This window comes from Astyanax mexicanus, chromosome 4, assembly GCF_023375975.1.
Source record: "Astyanax mexicanus isolate ESR-SI-001 chromosome 4, AstMex3_surface, whole genome shotgun sequence".
Taxonomy (NCBI): Eukaryota; Metazoa; Chordata; class Actinopteri; order Characiformes; family Acestrorhamphidae; genus Astyanax; species Astyanax mexicanus.
This window is the reverse complement of record NC_064411.1, coordinates 19,185,013-19,209,242: the sequence shown is the minus strand read 5'-3', so window position 1 is coordinate 19,209,242 and position 24,230 is coordinate 19,185,013. Positions and strand designations below refer to the sequence as shown.

At 36.5% G+C, this 24,230-nt stretch overlaps 1 protein-coding gene and 1 pseudogene across 4 annotated transcripts in view; both read right to left on the bottom strand.

The window, feature by feature from the left end:
• LOC125801173 (zinc finger protein 271-like) overlaps positions 1–24,230 on the bottom strand; it is a 142,307-nt pseudogene that overhangs the window by 54,007 nt on the left and 64,070 nt on the right.
• Positions 1–24,230, bottom strand: part of LOC111188258 (zinc finger protein 239-like) — a 179,793-nt gene that overhangs the window by 121,560 nt on the left and 34,003 nt on the right. The window contains exons 1-4 of one of the 4 annotated variants that reach the window (XM_049477778.1): positions 18,115–18,176; positions 17,236–17,332; positions 14,857–14,964; positions 14,137–14,722 (exon numbers count right to left, since the gene is read on the bottom strand). In XM_049477778.1, coding sequence (XP_049333735.1) covers positions 14,611–14,722; positions 14,857–14,964; positions 17,236–17,285 — 270 coding nt within the window. In that variant the 5' untranslated portion in view covers positions 17,286–17,332; positions 18,115–18,176 and the 3' untranslated portion in view covers positions 14,137–14,610. Of the gene's footprint in view, positions 1–14,136; positions 14,723–14,856; positions 14,965–17,235; positions 17,333–18,114; positions 18,177–24,230 lie in introns of those variants that run through there. The other 3 variants (XM_049477777.1, XM_049477775.1, XM_049477774.1) reach the window with 3 other exon arrangements.

Here is a 24,230-nt window from a genome sequence, read left to right as displayed (position 1 = left end):
CGAGTGTGTGTGTAACTTACATTTTTTTAATCCAGGTTTGATTCTGATCTTCCCTCCATGTTCCACTCTAAACACACACACACACACACACACACACACACACACACACACAGATCAGCACAGTGTGAGATTTTTAGAAACTGATTTATAAAGAAATACTTTGTGTGAAAACGAGTGAACATTTGAGAGAGCGGAAATTAGTGACCTCATGTGGTAAAGTACGGAACTGCAATGCACACTGCATAAAATCAGATTAAAAACGGAAGATTAAGGAAGATTAACTCTTACTTCTCTAAATATATCTTTGTCTGATCGTATAAAGTTTTAATATTTGCCGTATCTTATTCTGCTTTATATGCACGATATGTAGTATTATTTTTATTAGAGCTTTTATTCACAAATGGGGAAAACACGGCACAGTGGTTAAAGTTCCCAGGAGTGACTGAGCTACAGAAATTACTCCAAAAGGGCATGAACAACTCATCCAGGAAGAACCCAGAACAACATTTAAAGAACTGCAGGATCCAGTGTTGTAAATAACGGCGTTAAAACTACTTTTTTTCAGTAATGAGTAATCTAACTAATTACTCTGACTGTAACTATAACGCCATTACCATTTCCGACACCCCGTTACTGCATGTTACTTTAGCCGCTCTATGAACTTATTATTTTTTTTTCTTTGCTTTGCCCTGGTTAACCTCTCCTCTTTCCGGTGAACTTGAGCTTCTGGCCGCTGTGCCTGTGGGTTGGCGTGGTGAAGTGTGGCCATCATTTTCGTGTTTAATTTATTTATAAGCGCTGTCGTAGAGCGGGCGGTGTTGTGCCGAGCGCGCGGCACCTGGTCCGTGGCGTTAGTTCTTGTGTAAAGCGCTCGCGCTATCCGCAAAATACGACAGAAAACACAGAGTAACTGCAGAACTATGTATGGGACTACAATATGAGCGCCAGGCAGATGAAAGAGAAACAGGAGATACAGTGTGTGAGAACATTTACCTGTGAGTAGCTCATACCAGAAATCTCTCTCTCTGTCTCTCTCTCTCCCTTTCTTTCTCTTTCTCTCTCTCTCTTACGTTTATTAGATTGATCTCTCTGATAAGATGTGTGAAAACTAATAAAAACTAGCAAGCCCACCGTAAAAACTTACTGAACAGAAAAAATAAAAAATAAATAAAATTAAACTATAATAAAAATGAAATATGTAATCACGTAGCTCTGGGCGCACGTGAACACCTCCGCGTTTGACTTGCAGCACTGTGTGTGGCTGTTCTTAAAAATCATTTTAATTAAATAATAGTTCTATGCTTTTATGTTACAGTGTAAATTAACATAATTCTGATTATATTTCGCTCATTAAAACAGCCCGAAAACAAGTTCATGGTTCGGGTTGGGTCGGGCTCTGGCAGAACGTGCACGTTTTGGGCCGATCTAAGCTCTATTCTCTTTTGGTGAAGCTGTTATATTAATACCATTTTAATGGTCGTTAGATTGTTGTTTTTGTCCATTATTTTGTTTTGTTTATATATACATATTTCCTTTGAGTGTGGCCTGGTTTGTTTAATTTCATCCCCAGACGCGTTTTTCAGTTTTTTTTCAGTATTACAAGTTTTAGTAATTTTCTTTGGTTGTGTGGAGAATTTCGTTTTATTTTTTTGAAATTCGTTAGATTATATTTTTGTCAACATTTTGGGTTTATTTTCGTTTTGTTATTTTTCTAATAATAATAGTAAATGCATAATTGATTTCCTTTTTTTTGACGGGCGAATAATAAAAAGTAACGCCATAGTTACTTTTACTGGTAACTAATTACTTTTATAGTGGAGTAACTCCGTTACTAACTCAGTTACTTTTTTGGAGAAGTAACGAGTAACTATAACTAATTACTTTTTCAAAGTAACGTGCCCAACACTGGCAGGATCTCACTCGCCTCAGTTAAGATCAGTGTTAATGATTTAATAATAAGAAAGAAACTCCTAACTAAGACAAAATGGTTTCTTGTGGGCTTGCAGAAAAGAGTTAAACTTTACTAAAGTATGTTTTTTGCATTTATATTAATACCTGAGTGTACTCCTGTAACAACAACTGTTTTTATTGGACCATACATTTTTCAAGGAATTATTGTGCAAAAAGGTTTTTATCATGATTTAAAAATAATTTTATACCACTGGTCATTAGAAAACTTCAAAAATGTTAAATGTAACAAAGGCAACATTTTTAAATGAAGCCAAAAAACCAAGTCAATCACGTTAATGTGATTTCTTTAGAAATTAAGGGCTCTATTTTAGTGATCCGTAGGTGAGCTGTCAGCCGTGCACCATGCAGCTTGATTTAGGGTGTGTCACTGTGTCTTTACGATAGGAAAAGTTGCTCCAAAGAGGCTCAAAATGTGCAAAAAGCATGTATCATGAAATAAACCAATCACCATGTCATTTGCCATTCCCTTTAAGAGCCAGGTGCGATAGGTATTGCTATTTAAATGGCGCAGCTAACTGGAATTGACCAATGTTTTTCATCAGCGTAGATATATTCAAAATCACCATTGCTGTTTAAACAACACAGGTGAAGAGCATGAAAATACACTGTTGGTGGGAGTAAGATAGCAATAAGCATCAAGAGCACCTTGCACAGGGTGTAGGTTAGGGCCCTAAGTGTTCAGAAAGGATTCTGGTTTTGCAGTCACTGATTATTTTTACCATAAAGACATGGGCATGGTTGCTGGGGTGCTTGACTCTCAGTGTGTATAAAGTTAGTGGGGATCAGTTTTAATCTTGTAACTTTTATCCTGAATCGATGCTCAGGGCAGCTCTCCATCACTGAAGTTTTCCACCTGTTCTGGAGTAAAAACTAAACCTTGGTTCTTCTTAACAACAGAAAGATGAGCCAAAACAGAATTACAGCAAAGTACTTGACATTCAGTGCAGATCGCTTGAACATAAACAATTAACAGTGGCTGTGTAAACAAAAATAAAACAGAATGACAGAATGAAGGATATATGCTGCTCCACCATGTGTACCTGGTGACTACAACTAGATTTACTACAGGTCCCACAATGCAATGTGTCACAGCATTAACCCCTAACTTTCTCAACACTTTGCTTTCCTGTGAGGCACAGCATATACACAGGAAAGAGCACAACAGGCAATATGGAGAGTGACAAAAATGTACAACATGTACAACAATATTTATCTTACAATAAGTTGATAACATAATTATTAGTTCAGACCTACCCGAGTTTCTCCAGTTTGCAGTGTGGATCCTCCAGTCTGGCAGAAAGCAGCTTCACTCCTGACTCTCCTGGGTGGTTGTAGGTCAGATCCAGCTCTTTCAGGTGGGAGGGGTTTGAAATTAGAGCTGAAGCCAGAGAACAACAGCCTTTATCTGTGATCATACAACCAGATAATCTGCAGACAGAACAAGAGAATGTGTGAGTGAGTGACAGAAAACAAGAAAGAAAGAAAGAAAGAAAGACAAGATAGCAGACTGAGGAAGATAATGCACTTTGATATTAGTCTCTTTTTTAAAATAACACTACAAAATCTGAAAAAAAAAAATCCATAGAAAACTTTCTTAACACAGTTGACACAGATTAACAAATTCATGAAACCCAAACCTCAAAAGTAAGCATCTCTGTGAATACGGCATTAGCATTGATGTGGACCAAAGAATTGAGTTCATATTAACTTTTTCTAAAATTGTTTTTGCTTGTGCATCACAATTTTGTAATCAATGTGTGATATATCTCAAATGTTCATTCAAGCTGGACATTCTTAAGACGACTGCAGAAGACTCGTATTTGTTTGTTTGGTATACTCTGACTTTCGTTAAACGTTTTTCTTGTGTGATTTGTTATCATCATGGCAAACGCCTGAATATTTACACTTTTATACATGTAGAATTTCTAGTCGTGTCAATTGATTAAAAATGCAATCCAATTAAACATGCCAAAATTCTGTGATTAATCGCGCTTGTTTTTCGTAAGATGCAAGTTTTTATAGTGGATATTTTATGGAGTGAATTTCGTGAAAAACGTTTTACACAAAAAAAATTTAATCCGCAATCAAAATGTTAGGCTAAGGTTGAGCATTATAAATATAAAGAGCTCATCATGAGGAAAGGAGGGAAACTTAGAGGAACAGACCTGGGAATTAAAGACCCGCTCCCCCGTGAAATCCTTGACAGACGCAGAAAACCCATGAGGAAAGAACTCATAAAAGAAGGGAAAAAAGCAGTCGTCTACGTCGACAAAAATTCGCAATACTAAAACTTACTGGCCCACCAATTTCAGAATTCCTTAATATCTCTTCTTCAGACAAAATTCTGTCAAAAATATATAGGCTTTTATTCAAATTAGACCAAACAGTCGCTATCCCAATAAAAAATGGGAAGAAGATATCTTAATTACCCCCAATGCTGATTTCTGGAGAAACATTATGGAAAACACATTCACCATGACTAACAATACTGACCTCCACCTTATACAATATAAAGTAACTCACAGGGTTCACTACACTAAGCAAAAGTTACATAAAATGGGACTAGTAGATTCAGAAATCTGCATACACTGCTCACTAAACACTCCAGACAATTACATACATGCTCTATGGTACTGCCCACCAATCAAACACTTCTGGCAGCTTGTTATAACTCGGCTAACTCCACTATTTAAACAGCCAATCTCTCCATCCCCATCACTCTGCCTGCTTGGTGACACATGAACCACAAACCTAAACCAGGAGGAAAGCAGAGCACCTTTGGTGGTGCTAACCATCACCAGAAAAACAATTCTCACTCACATATAGAAATGGAACAAATATCTGCATCTCTCAGAAACAGAACTCATGAACACATAAAGACCTGGTCAGCATTAAACAACCTCCTACATCAGTGACTCCATCAGTCTTTAACAGATAACCTACACACATCCATTATATATCTATAACCACATCATCCATATATCACCGCTACATGAATGTTCCTACACACACACACACATGCACACAGTCACATAACACATTTAACATTTAAGACATTTAGCTATTTTATTTACTTTTTTTTTGTTATTCTGTGTGTTATTATGTTACGGATGGATAAATGGAAAAATATAGGAAGCCATAATATAATATATTTTTTTCTTCTTCTTTTTTTTTTCTTTCAAGGGCACAACTTTTTCTTCTTTTGTGTTTTTTTTCTCGCTCTCTTTTCTCTTCCCCTATATATATATTTTTTTTTGGGTTAATTTGTATATATACACATCGTTATGTCCTCCCTCTGCACAGTGACCTCAGTTATCAGAAATTTGTATTAATACGAATAAAGTCTTAATGGTCCTCCGAAGAAGGGGGGTGGTGACAGGCAAAAAAAAAAAAAAAATGTTAGGAATAAAAAGCAAAAATTTTATGTTACAAATTCAAAAGAGAAAAAATATATAGCAAATATATATTTTTAAATATACTTGGTTACTTTATATATTTTTTTATATTTATTACTTTATTATTATTTTGGATTTTTCTGTTAAAGACTTTTGCTTCTGGAATCTCTCCTTTGCTTTTGCTTTAGTTTTTAGTTTTGGCACACTTTTCACGGGTGGGCGGGGCTAAGAAGAAGGCGTTCCCCTTGAATCTTCATTGGTCAGCTGGTTCTGGACTGACAGGTTCCCTGGACCCTCGTCTGAGACTGACCACGCCCTCCCTGCCAGTTTCAAGCGTCCTTCTAAACACGGAAAGGCGAACAGCTTTCCGTGCACAGCAGCAGCAGATATTTTTACAATTAAATTTCATACAAACATTCTGTTTGTTTTATTGATCTCTGTTTCACTCCATTACAAAGCTCACATTAGCGAGATGTGATAAATATTCATGCACAAAGTCTGATAGGTACATAGTCGGTGAGCTAGTGAATTAGATAGTTAACTATTCAGTGAACTAGTGAGTTACCTAGCCAGTGAGCTAGTGAGTTAGCTAGTTACCTACTTTGTGCATGAAAATTTAGCACGCTAATGTGAGCTTTTTAATGGAGTGAAAAAAAGAATAATATAACATAATATAACATTAAACAGTTTGTATGAAATTTAATTGTAAACACAATCCGCTGCTGCTGCTGTGCACTGGAAGCTTTTTGCTCTCCATGTTTGGAAGGATGCTTGAAATTGGCGGAGTGGGCGTGGTCAGTCCAGAACCAGCTGACCAATGGAGATTCAAGGGGAACGCCTTCTTCTAAGCCCCGCCCACCTGTGAAAAGTGTGCCAAAACTCAGAAGAAAAAAACTAAATCAGAAGGAGAGATTCCAGAAGCCAATGTTTTTAACAGAAAAATCCAAAAAACTTCACAAAAAAAATAAAAAATAAAAGCAAAGACCGGCAAAATCCAAACTGAAATAAAGTAACCAAGTATATTTAAAATATATATTTGCTATATATTTTTTCTCTTTTGAATTTGCAACATACAATTTTTGCTTTTGAGTCCTAACATTATGATTGCGGATTTTATTTTTTTTGGGTAAAACTTTTGGCACAAACGGAGAGAGAGAGAGAGAGAGAGAGAAATGGAGAGAGACAAAAACAAACAGAGATGGAGAGAGAGCAACAAAGCTCAGAGTTGGAAGTCTAAACCGGATTGTTACAGCTGGACACCTCTTTAAAGCGTTTCAGTCATTTAACCAGAAAAGAAATCTGCATGTTGGGTGGAGGCGGGGCAGATTACAGCAGAAGTTGGGGTCAAACTTGGTGCCGAAATAAAACTTGGGTTAAAAAATAGTAACGTGTTACTGATTCCAAATTAACAGCATATGTTAATGATTTAACGCTGACAGCCCTAATAATTTTAAATTAAAAATCACAGAAACACTGACCTGAGAATCTGCAGTTTACATTGTGAACTCTTCAGTCCAGCAGAGAGCAGCTCCACTCCTGAATCCTGCAGGTCGTTGTTACTGAGGTCCAGCTCTTTCAGGGAGGAGTTTTCCAGGTTTAAAACTGATTCCAGATTTTCACACGTCTTTCTTCCTATATTACACAAAGCTAATCTGAAAATGTAAGAATAAACACAAACACAAATGATTTTACAATGTCTTCAATGTTTAAATAACACATTTTAGTGATTTCCTAAATGTAACATGTATTATGCTGTTACTTTTGTACATGCCACATTTAATATTTTTTTCTAGTGGTGTCAATTGATTAAGAAATATAATCAGATTAATCATGACAACATTAACTGTTCCTTTAAGAGCTCCTTACAAAAGGTGCACTGCCCTTTTACGTGTATAGCTATGCTGAGAGTGCGGTAAACCTGAGTGTGTGCTGTGCTTTACCACAGAGAATGCTGGACCTTGCTTCTTTCTTTTATTTTTATTTTTTTCTGCAAGTAACAACATATATGTGGTGTTCTTAGCTCATGTATGAACTATGTTGTATGTCTTTTTTGATGTGGACATTTTACATTTCCTATCATACATACACACATACATAAAAGTTAAAAGAAAAAAGGAAATGAGCATGAAAGAGTACAATTACTCCTTTTGTATTTAGTCTGTAGATGCAGTATCATGACAAATTGAAGGGCATGGAAAAGTCTGAGCAGGGAGAGTTGTTTAGGGCTCCTCTCCTTTGCCAACCTGGAAAGAACATCCTGCTCAGACTAACCTTGCACATCCTTCTGTGTAATTTAGTTTCTTTAATTAATTACGGTTTTATTTGTTGTCTTGTTTGTTATTTTGCTCTGTGATAACCTGAAACACTGACCTGAGAATCTGCAGTTTACATTGTGAACTCTTCAGTCCAGCAGAGAGCAGCTCCACTCCTGAATCCTGCAGGTTGTTGTTACTGAGGTCCAGCTCTTTCAGGGTGGAGTTTTCCAGGTTTAAAACTGATTCCAGATTTCCACACGTCTTTACTCCAAGGTCACATGAAGCTAGTCTAAAAATCAAGAATAAACTAATGATTTTACAATAAACCCAAAGAAGAATATTTGAATGGATTGACAAAGAATAGAAAATAGAATTAAACTGTGATATGTATTGTCTAAAGAGCTGGTGTTTCTTTATACTGAAATAGTCAACATGCAGAAATCTCCACTTTGTTTGTGATCAGCATGGGCATACAGTTCACCAAAAGCTCTGGGACAGATTATAATGAGTTAAAATAGAAAATAAAATGTTTAACAAAACAGTATAACAAGCCAGGCTTTTTGGAGTGTGTGAATTTATTCTATTTTCCAAGTTGAACTCTAGAAAAACATTACACCTTCTCCAACATATATCAGTGAGCTAGTGAGTTAGCTAGTTACCCACTCAGTGAGCTAGTGAGTTACCTACTCAGTGAGCTAGTGAGTTACCTAGTCATTGAGCTAGTGAGTTAGCTATTTACCTACTTTGTGCATGAATATTTAGGACATCACGCTAATGTGAGCTTTTTAATGGAGTGAAACAGAGAATAATATAACATAATATAACATTGAACAGAAGGTTTGTATGAAATTTAATTGTAAAAGTATCTGCTGCTGTGCACTGAAAGCTGTCCGCAAAAAACTAAAGCAGAAGCTGAAGGAGAGATTCCTGAAGCAAAATTCTTTAACAGAAAAATGCAAAAAAATCCACAAAAAAAATCACAAAAACACAAAAATAAAAGCAAAGACAGGCAAAATTCTAACTGAAATAAAGTAACCAAGTATATTTAAAATATATGCTATATATTTTTTTTTTAACGCTGACAGCCCTGATAATTTTAAATGAAAAATCACAGAAACACTGACCTGAGAATCTGCAGTTTACATTGTGAACTCTTCAGTCCAGCAGAGAGCAGCTCCACTCCTGAATCCTGCAGGTCGTTGTTACTGAGGTCCAGCTCTTTCAGGGAGGAGTTTTCCAGGTTTAAAACTGATTCCAGATTTTCACATGTCTTTATTCCAAGGTCACATGAAGCTAGTCTAAAACACAAGAATAAACAAATGAGTTTACAATAAACCCAAAGAAGAATATTTGAATGGATTGACAAATAATAGAAAATAGAATTAAACTGTGAAATGTATTGTCTATCTAAAGAGCTGGTGATCAGCATGGGCATACAGTTCACCTGGGACAGATTATAATGAGTTAAAATAGAAAAGAAAACGTTTAACAAAACAGAGAACGAGCAAGGCTTTTTGGAGTATGTGAATTTATTCTATTTTCGAAGTTGAAAAACATTACACCTTCTCACACGTATATATATTAGAAATAAATACAGACACTTAAAATGTATGTTCTATATGAAATTGTTATGTTGTATTGCTAATCATCATTTCTCCAAAGCATATTGAGATATGATTTTTTAGTCAAATCACCCAGTGCTACTTTAGAGTAGATCTGCAAGAGATGTGCATTTATTTTAACAAAAACATAGAACTTGCCCAAAACCTTTTTAAAAGATTGTATTTAATCAGTCTAAGACAGAAACTTCATGTACTGTTAACATTAAAATGATGGTTTAACTATTATTACACACAAATGATAATGCATGCTTATATGTGACACTGTGAATAATGTGAATCCACCAGTGATTGAATGGAAACTGATTCTACACATCAGCAGTTGATTAAAAACTGTGTGCATGTCTGAATAAAAATACTCACACAGCTCTTCTGGATATTTTAACTACTGGCAGCAGCCTCAGAAGACACTCCTCTGATGCATCATATTTACTGAGGTTAAACTCCTCCAGCTCTTCTTCTGAGTTCACCAAAACAAACGCCAGAGCTGACCACTGAGCAGGAGAGAGCCTGGCCTGTTGAAGACGATGCTCACCACCTCCACTCAGGTATTTCTGCACTTGCTGCACCAGAGAATGATCATTCAGTTCATTCAGACAGTGGAACAGATTGATGGATTTCTCTGGAGATGAGTTCTCCTCAATCTTCATTTTGATGTATTGGACTGTTTTATTGCTGTGAGAGATCCTCTGTGTTGGGGTCAGCAACACTCCTAATAGAGTCTGATTAGACTTCAGTGAGAGACCCAGGAGGAAACGAAGGAACAGGTCCAGGTGTCCACTCTCACTCTTTAAGGCTCTGTCTATGGCACTGCTGAGGAATTTAGTCATTGTTGACTCGCTGAAAAACGTGAATGGTTTACTTGTTTGTTGTTCAGTTGATTGTTCTTTTGGAATTTGTCTGTTGAGAAATGCATATAAAGCAGCAAGAAACTCCTGAACGCTCAGATGTACAAAGCTGAAGACCTTCCCCAGGTGCAGCTCATGTTCCTCCCTGAAGATCTGGGTACACACTCCTGAGTACACCGACACTTCTCTAAAATCGATGCCACTCTCTCTTAGATCTTCCTCATAGAAGATCAGGTTTCCTTTCTCCAGCTGCTGGAACGCCAGTTTCCCCAGAGCCAGGATACTTGTTCTAGTCTGCTGAAGATCAGGTTCACTTTTCCCACTGTACTTCTGGCTCTTGTGTTTGATCTGAAAGATCAGGAAGTGTGTGAACATCTGCGTCAGGGTTTTGGGAATTTCTCCACTCTCAGCCTCACTCAGCATTCTCTCTAGAACAGTGGCTGTAATCCAGCAGAAGACCGGTATGTGGCACATGATGTAGAGGCTTCTTGAAGACCTGATGTGTGTGAAGACTTTGTTGGCCAGGTCCTTATCACTGATCCTCTTACTGAAGTACTCCTGTTTCTGAGGGTCACTGAAACCCCGCACTTCTGTTACCTGATCAACACACTCCGGAGGGATCTGATTGGCTGCTGCTGGTCGAGAGGTGATCCAGAGGAGAGCAGAGGGAAGCAGATTCCCCTTGATGAGGTTCGTCAGCAGAACATCCACTGAGGTTTGCTCTTCTATATTCACCAAGTTCTCATTGTTCTGGAAATCTAGAGGCAGTCGACACTCATCCAGTCCATCAAAAATGAACATGATCTTGTAGCTCTTATAATGTCTTGGTTTTAAATCTTGTGTTTCTGGGAAAAAGCTCTGAAGAAGATTCACAAGACTGAGCTTCTTCTCCTTCATCAGATTCAGCTCTCTAAAAGGAAGTGGAAATATGAAGAGAATGTCCTGATTTACTTTTCCTTCAGACCAGTCCAGAATGAACTTCTGCACAGAGACTGTTTTTCCAATTCCAGCAACTCCTTTAGTCAGTACAGTTCTGATGGGTCGTTTCTGTTCTTGTAATGGTTTAAAAATGTCATTACATTTGATTGGTCTTTCCTCTGTTTTCCTTTTCCTGGATGCAGCTTCAATCTGTTTTACCTCATGTTCCTGATTGACATCTCCTCCATCTCCCTCTGTGATGTAGAGCTCTGTGTAGATCTCATTCAGAAGTGCTGACTTTACATGGCCTGAAATTCCTTCATTAAGTATCTGATATTTATCTCTCAGCTTGGATTTGAGCTTTCGTTGACATGCTGGGGCAAATTCTGATAACAGAGGAAGAGAATAAGGAAAATGTAATTAGCTGTGTCTCTTTATGAAAGACCCCTGTGTAGAACGACTTTGATACAGTCGATAATTGTTAGGTTTAAGGATACATTTGATGCTGTGACACAATATCTTATAATTACAAAATCCAGATAATTATTGCTGATTATTCTAATTTAAAAAGCAGAACTCCACTGAGAAAACAAATTAGCACTAGTTGGTCCCCATTCTCATGACCCAGAACTCTTACTGCTCTCTAGTGTGTTGGCGATGTCTGTCTGATTCATGTTCCTCAGGATGTGCAGTGTGACCTTCAGCACCCCCTCCTTCTGATCGTCCTCCACCTCTCCCTCAGAGCATGCTGGGTAATCTGAACTCAGGAGCTTCTTGAATGTGTTCAACTCGTTCTTCACTAGAGAGATAAACTTCTCCTGCAGCTCCTGATTAAAAACAAACATCAGAGAATCAGTAAAGCTGTTACAGTACAGAGAGAGAGATGATGACACTGATCTGAGGAGAAAAGGAGTAATGGATGCTTTGGTCTGTAAAAGGATTTAAACATCATGTTACTGCGTAGCATCACATAGCATCAGTATTAAAGGAGAACTCCAGTGTAAAATTGACCTTTGTTGAATAGCACACCTCCCCTATGCACTGGGTGCCAGCTGCTACGTCAGGAGGCAGGCTATGTGTAGTCTATATATAGACTACACATAGCCTGCCTCCTGACGTAGCAGGAGGCATATATATATGTGTTTGTCATTATCAGTACCGTGATGGTACTAGTGGCATTGCATGTAAACATTGTTTTTTAATAAGGTTCTCTTCTCTGTTCACTTATTAATTAATGCCTCGTTTAAATGTCAGGGCTCCCCGTATTCTACGAAGGAGGTGTGGAGCTACCTTGAGCTGGATCAAATTTTAAAAGTGAAATTAAACTGAAATGTAAAAGAAATCAGGGATAACCCCATCAAATATATGGTTTAGGACTTACCTTGAATATGTGGTCCAGTTTTTCCGTGCAAATGTTTATTTTCTTCTTACTGTGGATAACAAGAAAATCCACACTGTAATCCACATGAATAAATGTTCTGATCTAAAAAGCTTTTGTTTCAACTAAATATGTTATTATTAATAAAATAAAGAATATCAGAAAATAAGATTAAAGTAAAAGATAAACCTGCATTAAACCAACACGTTTCTAAATGTTTCTTAACTTTCTAATAATAAAGATTTATAAAGATTGTAAATAAAGATTTTTGCAATTATGGCACCCCTTATCTAACGTTGTGAGGCACGGGTATAAAAACGGTTGCTCTGAACCACTGAGTCAATGCTTAATTTGTTCTACAATTAAAATAATCACATATAATTAAATGATAAACAGTGCCAATCAGCAACAACATAAATGTAATTAGAAAGGAAACACCTAAAAGGTTTTCCAGCGTGAATTATCAAAATATGTTCTAAGGTGTATTCTAATTCGTTCTGAATACATTACTGTTCTATGTATTGTACTAGAACACATTCTGCCCAATCCTGGATGTATGTACTCACCCCAGCAACTGAGATGTTAAATACATGCACAACAAAAGATTGATGAAGTTTTATTCCCTGCTATTAAAGAAGAAATAAACGTCATGTTTTTAATATGTTGGAAAACTGTTTTTAGGGATATGAAACAAGCAAAATGTTTCTTTTTTTACCAGACACATAGCACTGGTGGTTTCGCCACCAGATGGCGCTAATGTGCTCTGTGTCATAAAGCTTTGAGTGGAGAATATTTTTTGTAAAGTTGGGAGAAACGATCCAGAGCTTATATAAGCTTTAGTTTACCATCAATAATATTTTTAATTCATTAGCATTTATTAAATGATCACCGTCACGTTAAGTTATCATACAGTAAGTTCATTAATTAATTATCCCAACAGGCCTTTTAACATTACCCAACACGTCACAACCCCGCCCCGTTCAGGAGTTTTCCACCAGCACCAGGTCAGAGTAACAATACTAACATATCCCGCTACTGTCTCTATATATAGATTAGGGGGGTGTGATACATATTGTCTATGATAATATCTTAATTACTGTGTTGTTGATGTGTGAGCTGACATTTTGAGTATGCTAATTACTGGGGAAAAACAACAATTAAAACGTCTTTATTCCACGTGTTCACTAGGTGATGTTTTAGGATAGATTGCTGCACGTGTGCATTGAGAATGGTCATGCAGTGAGCTAGCTAGCATAGGCTAACTCTGAGCTCACACTGGCAGGTGACAAGTCCATCACGTTGGTACATGTTTGTCTCGTGAGTGTGCTCGTGGTTACTTGTGCTGTCGGGCGAGCCAATCACTTTAATTCACGCTTCATTTTCCTCCAAACTGTTGACACACCGTCATTGTGCTGAAATCTTTCTCTCTGTCGTGCTCTCTCTCTCTCTCTCTCTCTCTCTCTCACACACACACACACACACACACACACACACACACACACTCAGCTGATGGCAGGTTTCTTCTTTCCAGGTTGTTGAAGTTAAAATATGGATTATATACTCTTATTTCATCCATTAAAGCACATTAAAATATTCTAATTTATACTGACATTAGCTCCTAGACTAGATCTAGTCTACCAGACACAACAATTGTTGTCCCCTTCCCACTAAAAATAAATAAATAAATACAGATTAAATCACAGATCATTGTTGCAATTAATACAGTTAATTTTAATTTGATATCACTAATATAAATATAACTTTGTTATGCAAATTTCACACTGATGCATTTATTTACTCCAGAATATCTGGTAGGTCACATGGTTTACACACACGTGCACTGTTCGATATTTGAACTGATGAATTTAATGTTTTTGTTTGTGTCAAGGAATTCAATATTTAATATATTGTTAAGTGCAGTTTATTACAATATAGTACTTTTTTCTGAAAAAAATTCTGAAAGTTATTGAAATATTGTTTTTATCAGTATCGTACACCCCTAGGTATAGATATATGTGTAATTCTCCAACCTGTAGCTGATATTGTAATATACTCTCATTGTTCTAAACCCCGCTTCCCATCACACCCAGCTGTTTACACTGATCATTACATACAGAGAATCTCACACTGACCTCCTGTGTGTGTGTGCGTGCGTGTGTGTGTGTGTTATGCTTTAAAAAGGTAAATTGTAGTAAAAAAATCAGTGAAAGGGTTTTGATGTTTCACTCACTCAGAGGTCATATCTTCACTGCTGAAAGTAGGAGGAAGTCCGATGGACCGGTCACTCTTCATAGAAACACAGCTGGGTTCTGGAGAAGCTCCTCTCTGGGTTTCAGTTCTGTTAACATTAAACACAGTGAAACTCCAGCATTTACACAGTGAAACTCCAACACACAGCACATCTTTAATAAAGATCAGGAACTGAAGAGCTTCACTCTCAGAACAGAACAGTAGTTTAGTGCAGTGATGTACCGAGACCCAGAGCTTCCTCCTCCACTGCTGAAGTTTAGAGGTTCCTCCATGGACCAATCACTCTTCATAGACACTCCACTGGGGGCTGGAGATGCTGCTCTCTTCTCCCTGTAAACAGATCTTCATGATGATCCATGATGAGAGTAAAGTGTGGAGTAATGTGTTCCTTTACTAAAACTTATTCACAGGTTCCAGACTAACTTCTTCATAACCGTCCCAGAAGCGTTCCGAAGCTTTCTGTCAGCTGCCCCAAACTGAAAAACGCTCGTCTAATAAATATACATATTTTCATTTCTTTAACAATACTGTTGAATATATTTGTGTGTTTGTTATGATGTCACAATGTCATCACCTGATTAGCTCATATTTACTATATGTATTTTATAGATCTGTGACTAGTTAATAACATGTATTGGTAAGAGCTACACAATTACACAATTATACTGTATAATAAACTAAAAGGTATATTTTTATACTGAACTCTAACAGAGATACAGATCAGAACAGAATAGAATAGTGCTGGACGATATGGCCAAAATATATATCATGATATATTCCTTAATTTCGGTCGATATAATACGATATAATTTCGATATCGATATAAATACTTTGAAGGCCTCAAAAAACTGCTAAGAATCCCTGCAATGGAAATCTGTACACTACTGTCTGAAATTTTAATTTAAGTCTTTGAAACCTCCTTTCACAAAAACTTTATAATACTTAAGAAATAAAAAAAAAATCAAAATAAATCAATGCTCAATTTTATTTGCATATAGCAAAATAAAAACATGACATCCCTGTCAAACATAAGCCTATATAACTAACTAACTAAAAATAACTTTAAACATATTTAACAGATCAAAGCAGAAGTGTTTCAACCAGGATATAGAATACAAGAAGCCTTTATATACATAAAAGGAACATGACATCCCCGTCAAATAATCAAACCTATAGGCTTTACGAATTATAAATAACTTAGTTACAACATAAGCTATAAAAGTGCTTCAGCCAGAATATAAGAAGTATTCATATACATAAAAGGAACATTAATCCCTGTCAAATAAACAAACCTAAAGGATGCATAAAGTTAACTTAGTTAACTTAGTTACAACATAAGCTATAAAAGTGCTTCAGTCAGTATAAGGAAAATATTGTATGTAGTGGAGTTATTTAAGGAGGTGGAACAGATTAGATGTATTAACGTTACTGCTGCTGGTCGGCTCCACTCTCCGGCACAATCTGCAGCAAACTGAAGTTTATCAGACCTTCTAAAGTCGAACCAAATCCTCACCACTGAATTAGACCTGAATTAGAACGCTGCCCAAACGGACCCGCGGCTGAACGCTGCCCGAGCGGACCCGCGGCTGAACGCTGACCGAGCGGACCCGAGGCTAGGCTAGGCTCGGCTCGGTTCCATTCCGCTCCAGCGCGGAACATTTTAGATGCGAACTTGAATCCGCTCGTCCCGGCTCCGTTTGGCTCCAGCGCGAGGCATTTTATTTGCAGAGCGGAGCGGACCAGTGCCTAGCCTAGCCTAGCCAAATCTAACCTAGCCTAGCCTAGCCTATCTGGCTACGTGCCTGTGTGATTACGTCATCACGCACAGACATAGCTCAGCTACGGAGACTGTGTTCAACTCTGGGGCGAGCTTACACCAGTAAAAAATGCCTGTCCGTGTAAATAATACATATCGATATACCACAAAAATGATGTCCCCATTATTGAAACATTTCTTATCGCGATAAATACAGATATCAAATTATTGTCCAGGCCTAGAATAGAACAAGTCTTTCTTCATTCCACAGCTTTAATATCAAACCCAATCACTTCCATCTGATCTATATAAATGCAGCACATCAGGATTTCCTCATTTCTAATACTAATGTAAACCCAGACAGCGTGTGGTAAAATCTGAGACGGATCCTCACAATGGATCTGGTCCAGAGATCACTTTCACTACAGACTAATCCGATACAGATTTTGAGCAAATCGTCACTTTTATGTTAAAAAATATGGACCATATTTTTTAACATAAATATGCAACCACCTAGCAACAGCATAATATCACTACAGCAACCACCTAATACTGTTACTGTGCCAGAAGGAAACATTATTAATATTAACAATTAGATATTAAAGTGAGATATGTACTTTAAATACAGATTAGAAACACATTCTACTATAAGAATAACTGGCTGGTTTGTTAAGTGTTTCTCTGTGTTTAAATACAGCACAGGGTTCTGACTCTGGTCCAGGAGAAACTCTGTTCTCAATATTTTAAAACTGTAAAATATGCAGTTCACAGCTCCAGGATTAGAGCTGAAACCATTACAATACAAAACTACTTTACATATTAAACCCATCACTTAATTTACTCACTTTAGGACAGGAGGTCCTCCTCCACTGCTGGAGTTCTGAAGATCCATCATTTACTCTTCTTCATTCACACACAGCTGAACACTGCCGACACCGACCCCTGAGAACAGATCAGCCGTTACAATAAAACCTTTATTCTTACAATAATGACATTATCATCAGAACTGCATTAAACAAAACCTGATAAACTAACAAAACAAACCAAACAGAGAACGATACATAACAGTGTGATTTACCCTCATTACACATTATTCTACAGATTACAGAAACATTTACTGTTATTATAATGATTATAATTTAATTATTATTAGTAATATCACTGCATTACACAACATTCTAAATATACACACTGTTCTATTATTATTAATAATAAAATTATTATTATGTTACTGAATCAGAATAGAGAGATTATTTAAGTATAATATAAAACAGCAGGATTAAAAACACTAACACCACGTGATCTTGAGCTCCGTTGCTCCCCCTGCTGTTTGAACAGCGCTACTGCATATAAACACGCCTTTATAGCAGCTCCGTGTTTTTATCTCCCCAACAGATCAAAGTCCACATTAAGCAGTAATGCGCTTTAAACAGCATAAACTACACTGTGATCAATAAATATCAATCTATATCTGCGCATTTCTCTTCAGTTTACAGCATTATTGATCTGTTACAGCTGATTGTTCTCCAGCCGGTCTGATCTAGACCAGGTCCAGGTCTGATCCAGGCCCGGTTCAGATCTCCATGCTGATCCTGGTTCTTCCAGTGGAATCGGACACTGAGCTGAGCTTAAAGAACCGGTTCTGGATCTGAGGAACCTTTAGAACCGGTTCTGACTTTAAGCTACACGGTTCTGTTCTACATTCTCTTCAGTTCTGAACTTACCGAGTGAATCCGGACTTCTGTCCTCTTCTAATGGAGGAGACTGGACTTACTCTTACTCTCTCCTTCACCTGAGTCTCACCTGTCTCCCTTTAAGCCCCGCCCCCTGCTCTCTCACAGCGAATAGACGCTGGGTGGGCGGAGCTATTGTTCGTTTTTAAGCCAATCATATCACAGGGCCGAATGGAATGTTTGACTTTATTCACATTTTATAACGTTTTCATGAGTTTTTCATGATGATTCTGTTTTCCATGAATGCATTAAACAGCTTGAGCACACTGTCATTATTTATTGAAGGGTTATGTAACTGGAACGATTCTGCTCCACCCCTGGACTGCAGATCCAGCTACCCCTCTGCGTTGTGTCAATAATTTCACAGGAGTCAGAACTGTCTCCTCTGTGGTTTATTGCTCTGAGTTGCAAAAGAGAACAATATTTCATGTCAGTGAGAGGACACAGCGTAGAAACTCCTCCCCCTTCAGCTATCAGCGCAGACTGGTTAACAGTAACTGCATGAATAATATATAAAATTAGGTTATATAAAAATATACAATATTTATAAAAGTATAAAACAGGAATCAAAACACATTTCACATTGTATTATTTTCTAATGTTCAGCAATACTGTTCAGGTTCAATACATATTAATTGGCACAAATACATATATAAAAATAAAACTATTTTCTCAAAATGCAGATAAAACAAATTACCCAGTGGCTATATCACAATAAAAAGTATGTAATAGCTCATGGTGTACCAAATTTAACACAACCTACCATGCAGTTAGAGCTTCATGTACATTTACTAGATAAAGAGGTGACATTTTAAGTGAAACGCTACATTCCAAAACTTATAATACACAGAATATAACATACCTGATTGCAAAAGAGAACTATATTTCATGTCAGTGAGAGGGCACAGCGTAGAAACTCCTGAGATAATATTAAAAAAAGCAAAATCTCACATTTTCAGTAGCTAGACCATGTAAACAGAGCGTTAGCTAGCTAGCTGAGACTAGCAAAGTGACTAGCTTTAACCCCCCCTCGACATAAAGATTTCTGTTGAGTTACATTGTAATCTTTCTCTCTCTCTCTCTCTCTTTCTTTTCCTCCTTTTCATGCTGTCCTCCATTATGTTCTCCTGCCTCTTATTGTTGTAATCAATCTTCCAAGGACATAAAATCCAAGGCAACCCTCCTGCCACCTCCCAGCTTACGTGGAGGATGCTGAAATTCTCTGTCGGGTTTGTCAGTGGGGGTGTGGAGGCGCTTTCCCCGGTGACTAGAAGATACTACTGTATCTGAAGAAAATTACATTTATATTTACTTTGTATCTGGAGAAAACTGATTAACAGTTACTAATGGTCTGTATGAAATGGATATAAGCTTACTAAATGTAAAAAATATTTGGATTTTTTAAATCAAAAAAGCAGCTGAGCCTTCCCACAATCAAGAATTCATCAGGGATCCAGGAGGTGGTGTAAAAGGAGAAGACCTGCCACGCCACCTATGGACCTTGCTGAACCGTCTGTGCACTGGGGTCAGCCGCTTCAAGTCTTCCTTAAAAGAAGTGGGGCTTGACGAATAGCGCAGCATGCGAGTGTGATGAACCTGAATAGACTGCTGAACATATATTTACGGGCAGCCCACTATTTAGCCCACACTCAGTATCTGGCCTATTTGACTTGGACCCAGAGACAAGGGTGTGGCTGCATGACACTGAGTTGGCCATCTGATGACGTACAAAAGAAGAAGCAGCTCATCTCACGAGAGAATGAAGATTCGTTTGTCATTATGTTTGACGACAGCCTGAACAGAACCACTGAAGTCCCCACGTTCGGTCCCGTTTTTTTGGCTCGCAGTTTATGGGCCATTCGACAGTAGATGACTTGTTGGAATGTTTCAACGTATGCCATATGCTATTTAACTTATAACAAATAATCAAAATTAGACACATTGTTGATACCTGATATATTTATAATACTTTTAATGGTCTCTTATGTTTGGCATGGACCCATTGTTGCTAGCCTAAAATAAGAATATTTATTACCAAGCTATTTTCATACGAGGAATATATTAAAACAACAACACATCTAAAATAACATGAGAATAAGTAAAAGGATGACATAATTTATCATAACTTTGCATAAAGTGTTACGCATGTTACGCTTTTTTATATTCTGTTTTTATTTTTCTTATTGGTAGGAGTTTACAAAAGAACATGGTCTCCTTGTCAATGAATGGGCCGAATGTAAATTGGAAGTTTGTTGAGCTCATACAACAAAAAGAATATGGTGAGCAATTTGCTGTGGCTCAGTGGCTCAATGTGAAATTGTAGGAAGCTCTGTCCTCCATACGCTCCGAGAACTCTTTCAGGAGTGGTTTCCTGATGTGTCAGATTGAGAAAGTGCTCAGAGCCCTACACTCTTTCTTCAACTGTTCACCAGCAAGAAGAGAGAACTTCAGTTCCCTTTACCTTTCTGTGGCCACCGGAGGCTTAAACAAATTGCCGGCCATTAAAAGAGCAGTTGAAGTTTGACCCTCTAATGTAAAGTATGTGGGACTGATCAAAACAAAGAAGCTCCCAGGGTCATCATCATATGACACGATTACTGTGCCCCGAATGGATAACACAACAAAGCCTCAAGGAGCACATGGGGAGGTAAACAAAACAGGAGAACTGAGGACAGGAGCAGAAGATAGACACAGGCTACAGGTGTGGCAGAAACACTTGTTGGGTTTTGTTTTGCCTCTTAACAGTATGGATTATCTAATTGTACGTTATTAAAAACAAAAAAATACATCTGAGTTCAGCTTCAGAGAAACGCAGGTTTATTTCGCTTGATCACCCTTGGCCAGGTATATATATACACATGCATATGGTTCTCACACACACAGGAGAACACATTACTGTTGATTAAACACAAGGATCTTTTATTCTCTTAAAGGATAGCTAGAGCCCAGGTCGTAGGTCATAGCCTATATTTTGCTACTAAATGTTTTATATAGATACAAAAATTATAAGAAAGCTAATAAGTACTGAAACTCCAACAAACTGATAAAGTCACCCACACTAAGGAGACGAGCAAAACAGAAAAGAGAGAGCAGTTATTAATACTAACTAGTGAAATTAATAAGAAGACTGCCGAGGTGTGACACATGGGAGACATATAAAAACACAGTCAAACAACTGTATGTTTTATAGATTATCTCTGGCAGAAGTATGGTGCTGAACGGTACGGAACAAGCTGAAACTTCAAACTTACATATTTTTGTTGTTTGTTTTGTTGGTAAAAAGGTTGTAAAGGCTGTTTTGTCGAGTTCTCTTAAAAGAGAGCACTTTTATGTTTATTTGATAGTTCTTTGAAATATTTTTTCCTTATAGAAAGTCAGTAATGTTCTGTTAGGTGGACTGAATTTCTTATTTTAATTCAGTTAAACTTTTTTTGTATACTGTCGCCTGGTGTGTCATTTTTTTTTGCCACAGCAGTAGTATTATTTCTTCTTTTCAGAGGTATTAAAAAGGTCTTAAAAGTCATTCAATTTGAGCTTTAAAAATGTGCAGATACCCTGCCAGGGATGAACGTGATTACCGGCCTGGGAAGAGGCTCTTATAACAGGGGAGATGAACTCCGGTCAGACCGGCTGGAGGCAGCGTTAGCTCCTTTTATAAACAATTTTTCTTTTGAATTTAATAAACTTTTCTCTCTTAAAATGACTCATTTTGCTTGTTGTCTTTTTATTGTCACTATGCTTATTGTAGTATCAAACTAGTGGGTAAGGGAAAATTTCACACTTTTAATTAAAAAAAATATATAAAGCATGTTATGTTTTTGTTTTATGCCACCAAAAAATATCAAAAATAGATTAACTGACTATGTATAACTGTACTATTGGGTGAAACGTAGCTTAGTTTGATGATTTAGCTTTGATGAATTATACAAACTATTTATTATATTATGGTTACATTACTCATGTATTTCTACAAAGAATCTAAACAGAAATAAATACAACTGACCATACAGAGTATGAAGTGAGGGAAAGTGTGTAAAAAAGGAAATGAGTATTATTTAATTTAACAAAGTTTTATTTTTATATAATGGAAAGTTATCTCGCCCCTGCAGTACATACCATTAGAGCCTCTGTTCCAGCAGTTATACATGTTGCTGTTTCGTTATATAAACTAGGCTCGTGTGCCGAGTATCGCGTTACCGCCAAGCAGTTTGGCATTCATAAAAGCACAGTAAGAAATGTGTATCTATTTTTGTAAAGGTATGGTACAGTCCCCTATCCTGTGCTGCAGGAAGTTGTTGATGAGAGAGGACTGTAAGTGAGTTTCAGAGCATATTTTTTCACATTCCACATTTGCATTTTTATTTTATACAGTACTGTGCAAAAGTTTTATTCCATCAGCAGCTCCTGATTTACTGTTAAACCCTGAATTACTCAATGTAATAATTGTAATTAATGAATTACATAATTTAATAAGTAAAATAAACATGAGTGTGATTAATGTCACCTTTAATACAAAGTAAAAAGGAAAATAAAGTGTGGAAAGTGCAGTAAAACAAACTGTGTATAATTAATTACACAACATTTACTGAATGTGGCATCACAGCATATTACACTTTTTATATTTTATTCATTTCTTTCAAACACTCTTCATGCAGCTGCAAAGAAAGAAATATTAGCTAATATCAACTCAGCCTGACAGTTTAATTATAATTTAAAGACACATAACAGAAAACCTGCAATAACTAAACCAACACTAAAATATTACACTTAAAATACTTAAACAATGTAGATTTTTCATATTAGTTCAAATTCATTCTTTCATGCCAATCAAGTAGAAATGTTGAAAGCTAGTCAGACACACAGGAAAGTACAAAAGTACCACATCCCTAGAAACTAAGCTAAATCAGATCTTCACATTATGCAGCTGAACCAGACTCAAAAAATGGTCAGAAAAACATTTTATAGCCATTACCATGTTATAGTTCTATAAAACAAGGTAGTTAATATGTAGCTTGAACTTGATAGGCTTCATTCAGTGGTACTGTCTCGCTAAGCTACCTCAAAACCATTTCTAACCCTTTTATATGCAGAATAATTAAAGTATACTTTTTCTGCTTATACTACATACTACATTTTAGCTATATAATCTGTATTCCGGTATACGTTGATGAAATATATACTTTATTTGGCTGTGCTAATTTTGTACTAGTGATGTACTTAATAAAATATATACTTAGTATTACTTTGTAAAACATTTTCACTTTTAATAAGTGTGTCTGGGGGGCATATAATAAAACTACTTCAGTCAAATTTTGTGTTGCTCATTTTGTGTGTTAAAACTCTTTTACTTTGAAAGTTTATTTTAGTTGTGTTTATTTTATTTTAGGTAAAAGAACTTTAACAGCTGATGTTTGTAATAAGATATCTAGCTTTTCATTGTTCAGTTTATGTTCACTCCTCAAAATGAATGTGATATCAAATCCACTCTTAAATCACACTTTTAATATGGTTTTAATGTTCAGTTGTACAAAAAGTATACTTAAATTGTATTAAGTAGTGGCGGAAATAACATAAGTAGTATACTCAGTATAAATTTAGTGCACATTTATATATTTTAAATTATAAACACGTAGTAATCAAGTACAAATTAGTGGTTCCAAAATAACACAGCTTAAGTACAGACCTATTTTAGCATAATTCATGTAAACTTTTTCACAAGGGAAGAGTTGTTCTGTTAGCAAATTATGTAGCCACTATGCTCAAGCACTTAGAAAGTCAGTCAATCCTACAGACAAAAATATAATATGTCCTACATAATCTAAACAGGATGGGATTTACTCTAAAAGGGTAGTTAGGTTAGCTTGATTAGCCAGCTTTTTTTTTTTTGTCAATTTTCTGCCTAAATCTTGAGAAAATCTATTCAAGCATTACATAAAAAGGTTTCATATTTGATAGGAAACATTACTGAAAATATGAATTTTAATACAAATAAGAATAAAAATATTTATTTAAATCTGCAACTATAGATTAAAAAAATATAGTGAATAAAATAATTTACTGTATAAAAATTTTAATCACGCTCTTCTGAGCTTCATTTTAAAATCAGT